At 42.4% G+C, this 17,806-nt stretch overlaps 1 protein-coding gene across 1 annotated transcript in view; it reads right to left on the reverse strand.

The window, feature by feature from the left end:
• The window catches only part of CCDC90B (coiled-coil domain containing 90B), a 66,016-nt gene that overhangs the window by 24,707 nt on the left and 23,503 nt on the right, over positions 1-17,806 (reverse strand). Inside the window, exon 4 of the mRNA XM_069203946.1 lies at positions 3,797-3,898. Coding sequence (XP_069060047.1) covers positions 3,797-3,898 — 102 coding nt within the window. The remainder of the gene's footprint in view (positions 1-3,796; positions 3,899-17,806) is intronic.

Below are 17,806 nucleotides of genomic sequence, written 5' to 3' on the forward strand. Positions count from 1 at the left end.
ATACATACTCAAATGTGCCTCTGAAGTGAAGGAGACTTCAAAGAGTGGTTTTGAAGTGCACCAGTTCTCCTTTCAACCCAGTCGTGTCTGCCTTGAGATCTGTAGGGGGTTATCAGTTCCTTCTGAGGGGTCAGGCCACTAGCCTTAGAAATGTAAGTGAGAGCCCCTCCACCCTTCCAGCCCAGGAACACCCATCAGTATGCAGATGGATGCAATGCAGCTGAGTGTCCTTTGTTTATGGCTGTCTGGGTGGAATGCACAAGGGAAGCTGTCAACCAGCCCAGACCAGACATGGATTGGAAACAGGCTGTAAGGGATAGAGAGCAGTAATTCCAGAGAAACGCTTACTTTTTAAAAGTGGCATTTCTAAAATGGTAATGTTAAATCTAGCTTCACCAGTAAGAAGGCCTACTCACTACCATTCCTACCATACCAAACATGACAATGCCACTCCTTTCAGATCAGAAATGATCACTTAAAAGTATATAAGGGAATTTCCAATGCTGGCCTATTAGAGGAGCAGGCTTCACAATAGTGTAAAACGACTTTGAGAGTTTTTCACCACCAGGACTTGTAGAACTTACCAGTACATGTCCTGCCTTTTACTTACATTGCACTCTGCCCTTGTGGGCTGCCTACGGCCTACCCTAGAGGCTCGCATATGTAATAAAAGGGGAGTTTAAGGATTGGCAAGTAGTTTTAAATGCCAAGTCGAATTGGAAGTAAACTGCACACACAGGCCCTGCAATGGCAGGCCTAAGACGTGGTTAAGGGGCTACTTATGCAGGTGGCACAATTAGTGCTGCAGGCCCACTAGTAGCATTCAATTTACAGGCCTTGGGCACATGCAGTGCATTTTAGTAGGACTTACAAATAAATTAAATAGACCAATTGGGTATGAGTCAATGTTACCATGTTTTAGGGAGAGAGCACACACACTTTAGCACTGGTTAGCAGTGGTAAACGTCCCAGGGTCTTAAAGCCAACAAAAATGAGGTCAGAAAAAGAAAAGGAGGAAGGCAAAAAGTTTGGGGTGGCCCTTCTGAGAGGGCCATTAACCAACACCTACCCTTTCTTAATAGAAACAATGGATGCTATTCATATTAGGGAATTATCAACTCTCCTAATCATCTATGAAGCCTTTGGATATTTGACTAGACCAAAACGTGTATGGCCCTACTTCTTAATCTCTCAGCATCCTTGGAAAACATCTACCATAACATTATTATCCATACTCTCAGTATCAGGATGGGTATCGAAGGCATGATTTAAATCTCATCTGAGGAACAAAACCAATGCATTGAAATAGGCAATTTCATATCAACACTAACAGCTGCCCCTATCTGGGGTCCTTCCGGACTCCATACTTGTCTCCCCAGTCTTCAACCATTAGGACGAACTAGGTACAATTTTCTCAAAATCATCTACCACCTACCAAAAGTATCCTGATGACACCAGGCTGACTCATTCGTGTCCTGCCTCTCCCATATTGGCTCCAGGACATCCTACATAAAACTCAAGCTTAATCCTTATTAAATAGAGTTTCTCTCTCTTTCTCCCATACCAACAACTCACAGGGTCAACTGCAGGAATGGAATGAAAAATTAAAGGCTGTCATCATCTTGAGTGACTTGAGTCAAATCGTTCTGTATTATGCTAGAGAAATCTCATCTTTCACGCCAATGAACTCTCCAGGAATGTTACATTTCAAATACGGTATTTGCACAACATCAAACCCTTTATCCCTAAAAAAAATGTCAAGTCTGCTGTCCAACTCAAGTTGTATTACATTTTGTGTAGGGTAATGCACTACTCACTGGATTTCCCACATTTACCTCTCCTCAAAACAAATTTATGCTCTGCTGTCAGCTTCCCCAGACCCTAGAACTTTTGACAGAATAGCACCCTTTCTCGATTCCCTGAACATGCTTCTAGGTGAATCTAATTCTACCTATGACGTAGCTAGCCTCACCTCTAAAGGCACTGGCTAAGACTCTTCCAAACAACTCTCAGAAACCTGAGTTATTAGGAAAATCCAGAGTACTAGTAAGCCAATCTCTATTACTTCTTAGGACAGTGTACTTCAGAAAAAGATCACTTTTAAATCATCATTCTCTGCAATGCCATGAACATTTAGAAAGCTCTCCCTGCTCATATAAAACTGGCCCATTCCATCAGATATTCGAATCCAACGTGAAAGTACACTTACAGCATGCTGCCCAGATTATTTTCCTCTACAGAATATGGAACACTCTTACATAATACCCAAGGCTTGCCCCTTTCTCCAATTGCAAATACCACATTGGGAAAACTTCTTTCTCATCTGATCCAATGTCTTTGTCTCGCCAGGCTTGTAAAATCTTTACGACTTTATGCAATTTCTCATCTCGTTTGAAGCCCAACTCATAGCAACCTGGAGCTACAAAAGCAATGTCCCATCTCCCCCAAGGAAATGATCCTCGTCACTGATAATCATATAAACGTTTCATACACTGACTTGAAGTAAATGTACTGCTGATTGCCTGCAGACAATTGTTCCATTATTATTATTTATCTAGCTTTTCTATGTCGTCTCCCTAATTTCTCTCTGTCTACTCTGTACTAAACCTTGTAACCCCTGGCACCCTTTAAATAAAATTCTCTTTATGTCTCTGGTAATTCATATCAATTATTAGCCAGCTGGTTTTATGTCTGCCTAGACACATAGACGTGAGGCAAAAGTTTAGCCCGACTCAGCTCTTGGGTGCTGTAACTGGCATGCTCAATTTGATCAATCAACAGTCACTGACATTCGGCTATTCATTTAATGTAAATGGCAGTCATGACATACAGTGTGTATCTTCCTTTCTGGCAAATAGCTACTGCATTGATCGAAGAGAATGAATATGTGGCTTGTGCCACAAGAAAAAGGAGTCCAACTGCCAAGAAAATAGCATGGCACCACACACCAGTTCTCCATGGCACTGGTGTGCTGCAATGGCCAAATTCTGAATTCATGCACCATCAGCAACATCCGGGTTGCCCTTGGGCACATAAGGACATTTGGCCTATATTTGTGTCATGAAGGTGTGCTTGGAGAGTTATGACAACTGACAAGCAATGCACTTAATGAAACCTTCAGGAACCAGCAGGAATGATTGGCTGGAGCGCCCTAGATGGGCACTCCAAAGTAGACTGGGAACCTGGGCTTGCTCTCTCCAACTCGGCAACACAGTGCCAAGTAGAGAGAGCCTTTGTGCGCATGTGCGTTTGGCCAGCTGAAGACAGCCGGCCAAACATACATGCAGACGGAGGGAAGTGCTCTGTGCACTTCCCTCCCTGCCCCCATGGATATATATATATATATATATATATATATATATATATATATATATATATATATATCATGAAAAAGCACTTTCAGTTATAAAAAAAAAAAAAAGAAGCAAGACTTTTGAGTTTGTCATTGCTTGATTTAAAAGTAATTGATTGATTTAGACCATTTATACCCACTCAGGGTTTGAAGAGGGAAGGCCATTATCCAGTTTTGGGGGCACTAAACCTACTTGCTGAGATCAAACGCCTACTTGGGGGGAGGAGATTAGAAGAAACCACGTTTTTACAAATCGGACATAAAAGAGGAGGGTTGCCTTAAAAGAGGCAGGATGCTTTCACAAGCACAACATGTTGAAAGATCACTGGTTATGTTTTGCACAAACTACATATTCCATACATATAAACAGAAACCTTAAACAATTTTTTATTACAAAACTATGACAATAAACGGCTCTTTTATTAATGAATTTTTCGTTCATACCTCGTTTTCTGCTCGGAGTGTTGAAAATTCACTTTTTTCAAGGATAACCATATCTTTTCTAATAGAGTCCAGATGAGCCATTATCTGCTGAATGGTTATTTCCTTGGACAAAAGAATCGTAAATTTACAATGATGCAACACTTTCATACTATCGATTTACCAAAACGATATGAGCACGTTCATTACACTATTTTGTATCGGGTTACAGCTGCAAGAATGGAACTGTCCATTGTGCAAGAACACAGACCATACAAAAAACATTCCAGGGGGCCATTTCACAGGCTGCTTTTCCACTGTTCTAGGAATCACACAAATTTTTTTGAAAGAGACTGTGGCACTAAACAAAATGCCTGTATACGCAGTGTTCTAACTCTGGGCACACGTCCTGTCCATTGAAATCACTCAAAAGGCAGAGGTCTACGATTATAGTCCTGATTTAGATATTGGCGGAGGGGTTACTCTGTCACAACGGTGACGGATAGCACGTTTGCCGAAATCTAAATCCCATAGGAAACAATGGGGTTTAGATTTCGGCGGACGGGATATCAACCCGTACACTGAAATCTAAATCTGTCCCCAAGCCTGGCTACAGGTGCTTTGAGGCCCGCCGCCATTATCACAATGTAGAAGGGGGTATGCGGCCACCATTACATTTGGAAGAAATATGTATAGAAAGCGTCCCTTTGCCTTCAACTGAAGATGAATCTTTTGTAAAAAAGGCACGTTTGTGGGACCTGTGCCTCAAAGTGTCATTTTATAAAAGGGAATTCTACAACGAGGAAATATAATACAAATCACAAATACAATTTACCTCAAACAAAAAAAGCTCCTGAATAAACCTAAAATACAAATGTGTTCTGATAGGGCTTGAGGAAATAGAAAGATGAGAATTTGGGGAGCCAATCATAAGCCATAAAATTGGCTAGTATTAGAAATGTAGTAGTCATTATAGATTTGGTGTCACGCGGCGCTGACCGCTTAAAGTGGCATGTTTAAGCAGGGACGTTAAAGTATTACTTCTTTTATATGAACATACTTTAAACATCATTACATTTATGATTATAATGCTATTTGCCCAATTCAGGCGGACTTTTCGTAGAGGAAGATATAAAATGCATTAATTATAGAATAATTCAAGATTGTTTACAACGTTTATCAAGTGGAAATTCAGCATGAAGGTGGCTGCCACCCCTGAAACAAGCCCACCATTTCCGCAAACATAATAAATATTCTGCAACCATGACATGTTATTTGCTTGATGGCTATGTGGATTGAGGGACGGCTCAAAATACCCCTCAATCGATTAGAGGCCCACCACTTCTTCTAAACCTGCTGCACTCACCCCCATCCCTCCTCCCAGATTCTTTGGTTGGTGGAGATGGCTGTTTTTTTTGCAGATTAGTGGCTGTCTCTTAGAAAGGCTGCTGCTTTCTGATCTCTAGGGTCAGTTTCTCTACCAGTTCTAAAAGGGATGAATGAATTACCTATGCAACTGTCAAAAAAACTAAATAATTCCAGAGGCTTTGCAGATAATGGATCCTATTGATAAATTGGGACAGAATGCTGACGTCATAGCTGTGTGTGGCTGTTTGGATGCAGGCTTAGGCATTAACTGAGAGACCTGCATCTTGCAGGCACCATCACTGTGCAGCCCACAAACCAGTTCTATTTCCAGCATCGCCTTCATATGCATAGTTGCCGTGAGAACACAGGTTATTCACTGTGATGTGAAGGTGGCAAATAGCATAAATAAACAAGCATTGGCAAAGCCAATGGTCCTCTCTTAAGTGAGAGCTATTGTTTTTGCAATTGTCTTTTAGCCATGTTGTACAGCAGCAGACCTGTTGTTCAGTATGGCTAAAAGTTAGTGGCATGGCATAGAGGAGCATGTCATAGAGGAGTGTGGCACAGATTGGGGTAGAGTGGAGTGGCATACTGACTGTGAAGTGCTGTACAGTAGAGTGGTATAGAGTAGAGTAGCGTGGAGTAGAGTGGCATAGAGTGGAATGGAGTAGCTTAGAAAGGAATCGAGTGACATAGAATGGAGTGGTGCAATGTACTGTGGCATAGAGTGGAGTGGTGTGGTGTGGTGTAGAGTGGAGTAGCGTGGTGTAAAGTAGAGTAGAGTGCTACAGAGGAGAACAGTGTAGCGTGGAGTGGTGTGGCATAGAGTAGAGTAGTGTACAGTAGAGTGGCGTGGAGTGGCACTGAGTACAGCGGAGTGGTATAGAGTGCTTTAAAGTGCATTGTGTGGAGTGAGTGGCATAGAGTGGAGTGGCGTGGAGTAGAGTTGCATGGAGTGGCCCAGAATGGAGTGGCACAGAGTGTAGTGGCGTTGAGCACAGTGGTGGAAAGTACAGTGGCAGAATGGAGTAGAGTAGAGTGGCATTGTGTGGAGTGGCATAGTGCAGGGTGGAGGGTGGAGCAGAGTGGTGTAAAGTGACAGAGCGGAGTAGCACAGAGTAAAGTGTCATAGATTGGAGTAGTGTGGAGTACAGTGACACATAGTAGTACAGTTGTGGGTGTAAGTAACTAAAGTGTCAATAAAGATGGCAGATAGGGCGAAAGCAACATAAATAAGAAGCCATATGCCTATGTTAAAAGTAGGAAAGCACACTGAACATCCAGCAATAATACTGAACTGCTTATAAATTATTAAAAAATAGTGTATTACAAAAATACGGAGAAGAACAGATGGATTTGGTCCATGCTCCAAGGAGGATCTAAGACAAGCCTACAGGATCCAAGCAATTGAAAGACTGCAAATGCCAGTGACAACGAAAACAACTAATGGTATGCTGTGGATGGGTTGTAAGCCCACTGAATTGTAAACAATATGTCATGCAGCACAGCACCTGATATGAGGGCGAGACCAAAAAAAACTACTGATTGGGACCAGTAAACTGTGAACCATAAGAATGGCATGGACGTGGATCACAATATTGTTGGATGGGTGACAGTAACTAGAAAACCTATTAAGTGAATGTCACAAACAACATATCTGCAACCACCTCATAGGATTTTTACCAGATTTAAAAATAGTCCAAGCAGCAAACAACACTCTCCTCCTCATCAACTTAATCAAAAACTGTTCAGCTGATAAACTCAGCTCCTGATTCTGATCCAAACTATTTCAGAGCCTTAAAGTATTGTGGACAACCACAATCCTATAGTACTGTCAGGACCCACAGATTCTGAAAACTAAGCTGCTGCAATTCATGGTATGTTGAAAGATTTAATGCAGGACATGTGACCACTCATAATAACAGCCAGAAAACCCTGAAACCAATGTGATTTTCAAAAAGTTCAGACCTCCTAGGCCAACATTGTACAGCAGCTCACTCACCTCTGAAATCTAGCTGACAATTGATCAGAGTCAACTTTACAGAGGCAGTGAATACACAGCATGAGGCTATGATTAGAGAGCAACAAGTGACAATACCCAGGCTAGGGACTTACAGAATTTTCCAGAGCCAACTTGATTTTTTCAGTATGCCTGAAACCAAGTAGGGAATTGATCCAAGATCATTCATTCATTCCAACAACACTCAAAAATGTAAACCCCAAATTCTATGTGTAAAACAAAGGGCACACAGCATGCCTTTTCATCTCAATGCACCTGAATCTTTCTATTAAAATATGTGCACAAGTTATGGCACTAATACGACTGACGGTAAGAAGGTAATTAAATCTTATACTTGCATTAGCCAGCATCCCTTGATGTTTAACTTATGAAACCATTGCCAAGTATACCACCATCATACCAGCACTGTCAGTCCGTTTCAAGAAAACAATTGCATAGTAGCAGAAAAAAGCACCCCACGACTTACCTATAGGAAAGCAAAATGATTAAATATGATATGGGTTTCTTGAAGACATGAGATGTCAGGTTTTAAATTAGTTCTTCTATTTGAACCTTATGTGGCCTAGGGCTAGAGTTTAGCACATTACAAACCCAAATCAGGATCCTGCAAAGGGAGCTACTAAATGACTACCCTTTCAATAGGTATAGAGCAGAAACTAGCACATGTCTGGAACGAAATAAAGCGTACTGTGCCATGTTTGTTAATTTTTACTGTCAATTTTAACTGCTAACCACACTTCCTGTCCTCTCCATACTTTATCCCACTCCCTGAAAAATTTCAACCTAATGTCTTGCGCACCAATCCCCTCTGTAGGGGGGAAATTGACAGCAGTCAGGGAAGGGGGTACTGCATCCCTCCACCACCACACAATCATTGACTTTCACTTGACTGAAAAATATATATATTACATGTATAAGGCTATCAAGAAAGCAATGCAAAGAGCCGGCCACTGGCCAAGGGTTAGTCAGATTACTAAGCCCTGGTATGAAAACCAGCCATAGATCAGACAATATCTGAAGTCGTACCTCCACTCCAACTGCTTAAAAGTTCCTCATCGTTTACCTCTGGGGTATAAAAGTATATGCAGGATTCTTAAATTATTTTCAAGTTAGCTGGCTAATCAAGGCAGACAAATGCTCCAGTCAACTACTCTGGCAAGATCATCTGCCACAGTTGTTATCGTAAAAGAAAAGAAAAAACATTTAACTGACAGTGGACTGTAGAGATGAGCTTGATCACCAATGAGTTGTCTCAGCAGAAAACTACCTACTTGGATCAAGACAGCACAAGGCTTACTTTAGGCATAAAAATGGGCACCTGAAAGTAACTGTGATTTTTGCTGGCTTGCTCTTTCCAGATGCTACAGGGACAGCAATGTATGGCACATGGTGCAGAATGTTCTCCAAAAAGAGCAACTAGCCAGAGCTAAAATGTGAGGGTCTAGAGGGAATTTATGAGCTTGTCAAATTCCCAAATTCCAACACCAAGTCCCAGTTGCGAGTCTTCAGGTGGCAAGAGAGGTCTCCGCTTGCTGCTGCAGTGGTTGCATTTGTCTGACTGCTGAAAGACGTGTCATAGCAGGTCCAGGGGGCCTCTTCTTCAGCCTCTTTCTACACCCCTACTAGCTTTGCCTTGTCCTTTGTTTTGTGATTTGGCTTTACAGAATCATGCTGCCTATGTTAAGTTTGTTTTGTTTATTGTTGTCTTTCCCCGCTAAGCTGTGCTGAGTTGCTGTTGATCCTGTGCATCAATATTTAGCGGTTCTTCTGCAGCACAGCCGAGTAGCTCATTCTAGATAGGTAAGTGGATGGTTTCTGTGCAATCTGTTCATGAGGTACTGAAAATAAGATGAGGGCAAGGACAGTCACCCCAATCTGTTGGTGTCTGTCAGTCTTCCACTCATAGTCCTCATTCCCTAGCTGACATTCCACTTGTCATCTGTGCTCCATGGAAGAATGCATCACATAGGAACCAGAAGTAATGTCACAGAAAGCGCTGTGGAAACAAGGGTCCACTTTGGCAGATGGGTCCATGTATGGGATGCAGTCACTAGGGAGTTTTGCTACTTTGACAGCACAAAATGGACGCATTTTCTGACATAAATGGTTCTCAAGCTCTCACTGGTACAACGATTGACTTTTATATAAAGTGAGTCTAGTTCACAAAGAAACACAAACATCATTTACCCAAATGATAGGTCATCCTATAGGCATTTGTTATGTATACATTTTAGGTTTTCTCAAATTCAAAAAGGCTTAGAGTTTGTTTTAATCGATTATAATCTTGGTTTTAGTAATTAGGTATAAGGGTGAGTTTTTTGGAGGCTCATGCACACAGAGGTAGGCAGGTGGTTCACTGGCAGGTGTATTACTGGTTTGATGCTAGCTTTGAGCTAATGCAAACCACAGGTAGGGATTAAAGCATGTACGTGAGGACTGGAAATGAACAATCTAGGGTCCCCAGTGAAGAGCAGATGTCAAGAGGCATTTCTGTCACCAGGTGTACAAAAGGCCCATATTAGAGTCAGGTACTCACGTGGTGCCTAGGTATGTGCCTCGCTGGACCAGGAGGGGCAGCAAACAGTGAACTAAGTGTTCCATGGCTTTGAAAGGCGTAGCACATTACTATGAATAAATGTGCAAGAAGCACATAGTGCGCTTGATGTCGGTGGTGCAAGAGGCTGTGCGAGAATAGTCACCCTTAGGTTTAGGAGTCGAAGAAAAGTAAATAGGCTACTGTGTCAGACCAACAGGGAGAAGGACATTTCACGGAGTACAATAAAGGCCTGGGGATATTATTTAGCTGTTGAATATAAAACTGAAGGTGTAGATTAAGAAAAGGCATAAAGAGAGAAGCGGGCATAGTCAACTATGGGCAGGGTATGCTATTGTCAGGACCCCATATGTTAAACCAGCAATAGGATATACAGATGGTCTGTCACGTAAGAGAGGCCTGGGAATGCCAGGGAAGGTATTAGTAAAACTACTCTTGCTTATGACCTAGTCTCAGTGCAACTGTGACTCTTGGGAGAGTCAGAGACGTGATTTAAGAAGGCCAAAGAGGATTATTAGATAATTCCTACACGAATTTCATTTAACAATAAATGTAATGTTTATTGCAAAGAGGAATGAAATGGAAAATTCAGGAGTTTTGGACACCAAACATTTATAGCTGAATTTGGCCAAAATACCTCAATGACGCTAAGTGTTATGTAGAGAACACCAGGTCTAAAAGAAAAATAGATGAATTTGTAGACTCTGCATCAAATAAAGGTTTTTTAGCAGAGTGGTGTTATACTTTGGGGGCGTGTGAAGCGAATTCCCTATGGAAATATATCACAGTAGTACTAGAAGATGTAGGACCCTAGGTTTAGGACCACATTTCTCAAGTTAAACCAGCCAGAAATTCACTAAGGAGTTTTTTTTGGCAGGCAAAAACCCAGTGACATGTGCAGAGATGTTGCCATAAGCATAAAGTACTACGTGCCGAAAACATACGAGGCTCCTTTTTTTCGGTATGGTTTCTTGACTACTTTTTCTCTTTAATTCATTCGCAGCACGATCTCGCTGGGCAGTAGTCAAGCGCTTTGCATGACATCGACCCTGTTACACGGATATTTGCACTTTTGCGGTTACATGGATAATTGCACTTTACCTGATACGTTTCACTGAGAGCAAACTTCTATTTTCTTTTGAGTGTCTACTTTGTGCTGATGGCGGCCATTGGCTCGCTTATGTGAAACTGTTTTACTTTTCATTTTCAGTTTATGTGGCAAGAAAAGTCCTGTTAGGAGTTTGCAACGCTAACAGCTCCAACATGAGCAAACACAACACCCATTGCAAATGCTTGTTTTATTTTGCTCTGCACACATTCAGAGGAGAGTGGATGTTCAGGGCTTATAAAGAAATTTGTTTTTATTCTCTTCCTTCCATTTTCATATGTATTGTCAAATATTCCTCTCTTCTTTCTAGCTCAGACCTCCTTTCTCTGCACCCTTTCCTTGAATTTGCTCTTTCAAATAACTTTTGAATGTTTGTCTCGTTATCTGGCTTATTTTCCTATTCTCAGTCTCACCCTATGTCAAAGGCGTATGGATGGAGATATGTTTACACCTCAGTAGGATTTGAATGCAGTAGATAAAAGGTTTATAGTGGACATTTAATACACTTTCCTTCTGCTGGACTATTTAGGCAAATGGTGAAGATCACCTGAATGAAGATTTTCTGTTTAGAGCAAGTGGTATATGCTGTAAGGTGGCTAGTGGTATGTTGTTGCAAGCCAGTATCACACTGCCCTGTTCTTTGTCTTGTGACACCAAGAAAAAGACAATCTGTTCTGGACCCATTCCTGCTCTGCCAGGTCAAAGGGGAGAAAGGGGAGATTTAGGGCCAAATGTATCATCTGATTTTGCACTCGCAAACAGCGAAATCGGCCGTTTGAGAGTGCAAAATCAGGGTCTGCAATGCATCAAATGCATTCGCAGACCAAAAACAGAAAATCGCAAAAATTGCGATTTTCTGCGTTGCGACCTGGATTTTGCGAATCGCAATTTGCGATTCGCAAAATCCAGGTCGCACTGCAATTCTGCCAAAAAATCGCAAATTGCGATTTTTCACAGAATGGTATTTTGCAAGTGCAAAATACCATGACCTGCAACCAGGTGGTAACCTGGAGCAAAATTAAAAAATGCAGTAAAACTGCATTTTTAAATTTGATATGTAAAGCACACATGCCCTTTTGGCATGTGTGTACTTTACATGTGGAAAAAAAAAAAATGGGGTGCAGGAGAGGGGACCTTAGGCCCCCAGCACCCTGGCCCTTTGCTTTTCCCAAATTGCGATTTCTGTTTCAGAAATCGCAATTTGCGAAGATGCAAAAAATTCGCAGCTATGGGCCAACAGGCCCATAGCTGCGAATGGGGCCAGTATCGCAATTTGCGATTCGGTAATTGCATTTGTGATTTTTAAGAAATCGCAATTACCGAATCGCAAATGTGATACATGGCCCTTTGCGATTCGGTAATTGCGATTTCTTAAAAATCGCAATTACCGAATCGCACTGGGCCAGATTCATACATCTGGCCCATGATATGCATACTGTTAGCTGTTAGTGACAGTAAGCTGTGCTGCTTTAAGAAGGAGCAGCTGAGGTAGTAAAGAATCTTTATGACCTGCAGGACGCCTTTGGCCATTTGCTTGTGAAGTTCACAGTGACTTAAGTTTATTTAGCATTCGTGGGATATCTCGATGGGATTTTGCGTTTATTTGAAAGTCATAACAAGGACATCTTATCACCGATTTTAACCAATCTTGTGGCCTTTACGTATCTGAAAGCAGTGGGACTGTGTTCCAGCCAGGCATGTGCGAGAAGTGAACAAGAGACTTTATTTTGGATGCTGTGCTGAGTGCACTGTTGAAGAGCATTTTCCTCCTTGGGAGAAACAAAAAAGGCAAATTTAAATGTTTCCATTAAATGCAGTCACACGGGTTTGTACAAGTGATTGTGCAACCTGCAAAGCCTTGCTTCAGCACCAAAAGTTCAAAGCTTAATTGGAAGAAGCAGGAATGAAAGTTGAACTTGGTACTCCTGGGGCTGTATCATAAACACATCTTATATTCGTGCCTTCACTCAGAATGTGTATATGTACCTGTTTTCCCGAAATTACACTGTCTGCAGCAAATACTAGGAAACACAAAGCAGCGATGTTCTACTATCTACAGCTAATAGACTACACTGTAGGAATTCTGATTTGATATATGTGTGTTAAACAGCACAGTTTCATTAAATCTGGAGCACAATCCCTTTCTCGCCCTGCATATGGGCACTGAAGATCTGCATGATATAGCCTCTGATCCCTATGTGACACATAAAGGCATTCTTTTCACACGATAATGACATTGATTCTAGAGGCATCTGTGTGCACAGTGATCTTTGTTGTCTCAAACCTGATATCAGAGGTCTGAGAAAGCAAAATTCTGTAACAGTCTCAGTGAAGGAGACTAACACACTGCTCAGGTGTCAGCCATGTTTACAAATTCAAATCAAGTATGTACTGATGTCTTGGGGGAGGTGGGTCAGGGAGAGGGCTTGTGAATGGTCATATAAGCATACGGCCTATGTGGGTCATAGTGGGGGCACTCAGCACAAAAAAAGAGCTTAGAAGTAAGGGGAACTCTTACACTGTTTGAAAACACAGGTTCTCAAAGCAAGAAAAGTACAGCAAAATCTGGTGTTTTCCTGTCTACTGAAAAGCAAATATTTAATTTGATGATGTTTTATCATTTATTATCGATTTAAACTGAAAACAAGAAACCCTAGAAATAACATACAGCAAACAGGAAAGATGACCCAGGGGACCGCAGACCAAGGCTCGTGACCTCACACCTTCAAATCCATATATACAGACAAGTTTGAGGCATGGCAAATAAAAAGGGGACATTTAGGCTCGTCTTTGGATGTTTGTAGTGGAAGGATGCTAAAGTACTGGTACTCCTGCTAGCCCTACTGTTAGAACTAAAGCAGTAGTTCCTCTGTGTTAAAACATGCAGTCTCATCCCACCATATGAAGCTAGGCCCTAAACTGACGGGATTGCTAGGAAATTGGTCCTGTTCATTTATGTTATGTTATGTTATGTTATAAAGATTTATATAGCGCCCAACTGCCAACGGCCTCGTAGCGCTTTAATCACCCTGGATTTTAGACTTTTTCTGTGAGTGTGACTCACTACCCAAATCTCACTCACAGTAAATTCTATGGAAATGGACCGACAATTTTAACTGCCACTGTATGCTTTTTAAGATAAGGCCACTGTAAGAGGTAAAAGGGTTTGTGCTGGTTACATGCGAACATGTGAGCACAGGTGTGTGGGCTTCAAGTGTGAGAGTACCGGTTTGCGCAGCCCAGTATTTACGGACAGGTAGCATGTTGCAGAAAGGACCCTCCAGTATTTGGTGCTGACCTAGGGTAGGTCTTGTAACGTGTCTGGGCATTTATAGTGTAGGTCTGTGGTGCTTACACATTAGAGGCAAAATCAGCACAAGAGGACAGTTTTGCCCCATTTAGACCTAAATGGTCCAGTGAGGTATTAATCTTAGTGTAAACATGTACACAGAGTGCAGATCCATTGTCACTTTTGTGATGACTGTGCTCCTTATGGCAATTTAAGAATGTTCTTATTTCCATGGCTCATTCGTAATCAGATTCGAGGTCTTTAAACCCAGGGGACGTTAACTACTCTGCTAGGGAATAGGAGGATTAAAGGTCACTCTACTCAATAGAGCAATTAACAGTGCTTGAACCAGTTTCAGGTAAAGGAAGGAACAAGGAGGCAATCTGCATCTGCTAAGAGACTCCTCCAAATGCACGTGGTCTGGGAAAGACCAAGCCTATGGAAACCAAGGAGAAAGGCCAGACCTCTGGAGCCAAACACAGGAGGGAATCCCCTTTGAAATTTTGGCGGGAGGGATCAAGCAGCTGTGTTAGTTGGGGCAGAGCTGAGGCTACCGGGAAAGGTAACTTCATAGCTCACTTGAAGTCGCCAGCTTTAAATGTCCCAGAATGCTGTGCAGGAGAATTGTTACGGGGTAGAGTGATGATGTGGCACCCTAGCACTGGCCAACTTTGCCTAGCTACTAGAACTTTACATCTCAACTTAAGAACACTTGCACAAGCAAAAAACGTTTGAAGACACTGGGCAAGGAAGCAAAGATGGCAAAAGAATGCCTAGCTGGATAGAGAATCCTCCTGATGTCACTGCATGGATGTACTTAAAGTCTTTAACTCTAGCTAGACACCAGGATTTGGATAGGTCTCTCCAGGGCCAGTGGCGCTGGACCCTTTATGTATCCTTAGGAACAGTTCAGGCAATGGACCTGCTGAGGGACATTGGATGGTTCCCATGGGACTTATGGGAACTGGCCCTTTACTCCACAGACAAACAAGTTCCCTTCAAGACGCTAGGAGACTATGAGACATGGGGAGTACGGCTATCCTTGGAGGGGCTATGGAAGGCATCCCCAAAGCAGGAGAGAGCACCAGGAGCCCAGGCAGAGGACAACAGGCGCAGGGAGCAGGGAAATCAAGCTCCCACCAAGAAATGCTCTGCAGAGACCAGAAGACCTGAAGAAAATGCCCCTGTGGGCTACTGCTGGCAATGAAATGCTAAAGGAACATGCAAATCGGCCCTACGAGGTCAGATAAATCCATATTACAAACCTGGCCCCCGGGGGAACCAGGTGAAGAACAAAGCACCTAACGCTCTGCCCAGATTCTTCAAGATTCCCCTAGGAAGAGCATCAAAAATCATTTTGAATTTTTTTTTAGAAGCAGACTTCTGGCCCCTAGGAACCTCAGCCCCAGGGCCCTGCTCAAACAGGAACTGTCCTGGTGACCCCATCTCCCTGGAACAGTGTTGGAAATGGGGCTCTCTAGTTGGCAGGGGTATGCACCCAGTCCAAATAAGGTAAGTCAGATACACACTAAAAGATAACCTGTGCTCCACCCTCTGGTAGCTTAGCACAGAGCAGTTAGGTTTATCAAAAGAGGCACTGTGTAAAGTATTTGTGCAACACACACGTGTTTAGAAAAATAGATGGAATTCCTATCGCCCGACGCCCGGGACATCTTGTTTGGGGTCAAGGGCAACAAGTTTTTATGTTTACTTTGTCCTTGGGACAAGTAGGCCCAACCCTCTGCAGCACAAACCCTTTGGCTGCCTGTTTACAGAGATTGGAACTCTCTACAGTTGAGGTAATGTATTTCCAAAAGATAATGCTGTTCGAACTTGTATTTATGGTTCATTATTTGAAAACCTTCATTATTAGGGTGAGTGCTGTAAATAAATGTTTTAAGGTCACACTTCACTACTGACGTTGGTTCCAGTACAAATAAAAAAAACGTGTATATACATGTTTGAAAAGTTTAGGCTATGAGGCTAAGTATAATGCTCCCAGAATGCTCTTAGATTAGATGCAAATGAGGTGTCATTTAGTAAAATGTTTTGATGCATGCTAGTATTTCCCAAAAATATTTCTAATGGAAAATCAGTGTAACCATTTTCAACACGATTATGGGAAGCATGAAAATAAACAAACACTGACAAAGCCAACTGATCTGACATATCTTTATAAGTCTTTTAGTTTCATCAATGAGTGTCTTGTTTTGACATGGCTTTTGTAACACTTTATTGTTGTGGGAGCTACCAGGCCCTCAACATTGTAACAAACACTGGCAAAAAAAAAGAAAAAAACGTTTTTGAACTCTAAAAGCACACGTTGCCACCAGTGGCATAACAAAGGCCCGCAGCCGCCCTCCAGGGGGCCCCTTCAGCACAGCACCTGCCCTGAGTGAGTCTGGAGAGGGGGCTCCTCCATGTTCTTTGCAAAGGGGCACCCTCCAGTTTCGTTACGTCACTGATTGCCACTGTAGTTCCTGACACTGAACAAAACTACTTTGTGTGCCAATATGCTCCTTGTGGAAGAGAAGAATGCGATCACTCACAGTAAAGCCAGCCGAAAGAGAGAGAAATAGAAGTTTAATAAAAACAAAGGGGGTTATTCTAACTTTGGAGGAGGTGTTAATCCGTCCCAAAAGTGACGGAAAAGTGACGGATTTACCACCAGCCGTATTACGAGTCCATTATATCCTATGGAACTCGTAATACGGCTGGTGGTATATCCGTCACTTTACCGTCACTTTTGGGACGGATTAACACTCCTCCAAAGTTAGAATAACCCCCAAAATGTCTTCAACACCAGACCTAATTAGGGACCAAGACCCACATGTAGGTAGCTTTTTGCATGTCGCAAACAGCGACTTTCGCTGTTTGCGACGTGCAAACAGCACATTGCGATGCACAAACCCAGTTTTGCGATTCGGTAACCTGGATACCGAATCGCAAAACGGGTTTGCGACTCGCAATTAGGAAGGGGTGTTCCCTTCCTAATTGCGACTCGCAGTGCAATGTAGGATTGTTTTGCGAACGCGGGCGCAAACCAATCGCAGTTTGCACCCATTTCAAATGGGTGCTAACACTTTCACAAAAGGGAAGGGGTCCCTTTGGGACCCCTTCCCCATTGTGAATGTCACTGTAAACATTTTTTCAGAGCAGGCAGTGGTCCACAGGACCACTGCCTGCTCTGAAAAAATGAAACGAAAACGTTTCATTTTACGTTTTTGTAATGCATCTCGTTTTCCTTTAAGGATAACGGGCTGCATTACAAAAAAAAAAAAACTACTTTATTGAAAAGCAGTCACAGATATGGTGGTCTGCTGTCTCCAGCAGGCCACCATCCCTTTGAGGCCGCCATTCGCAAGGGGGTCGCAAATTGCGACCCACCTCATGATTATTCATGAGGTGTGCATTTGCGAAGCCCTTGCGAATCACAGATTGTGTCAGGGACACCATCCTACATTCGGATTTGGGACTCGCAATTTGCGGGTCGCAAATCTGAACCTACCTACATGTGGCCCCAAATTCTTAAAGAAAGTCACAAAAGTGCACCCATGGTATATGTCGTACCACTATAAAATATTTGTGAACTGTATTTTAGCATGGGTAAATACGCATGTGTAGATTTGCTCATGTGAAAATCTATTGAGCATTTGCAAGTTCATTTTCCCTCCAGCCACTTTCTTCCCAACCCT

The sequence above is a fragment of the Pleurodeles waltl genome, chromosome 8 (genome assembly GCF_031143425.1).
Source record: "Pleurodeles waltl isolate 20211129_DDA chromosome 8, aPleWal1.hap1.20221129, whole genome shotgun sequence".
Classification (NCBI taxonomy): domain Eukaryota; kingdom Metazoa; phylum Chordata; class Amphibia; order Caudata; family Salamandridae; genus Pleurodeles; species Pleurodeles waltl.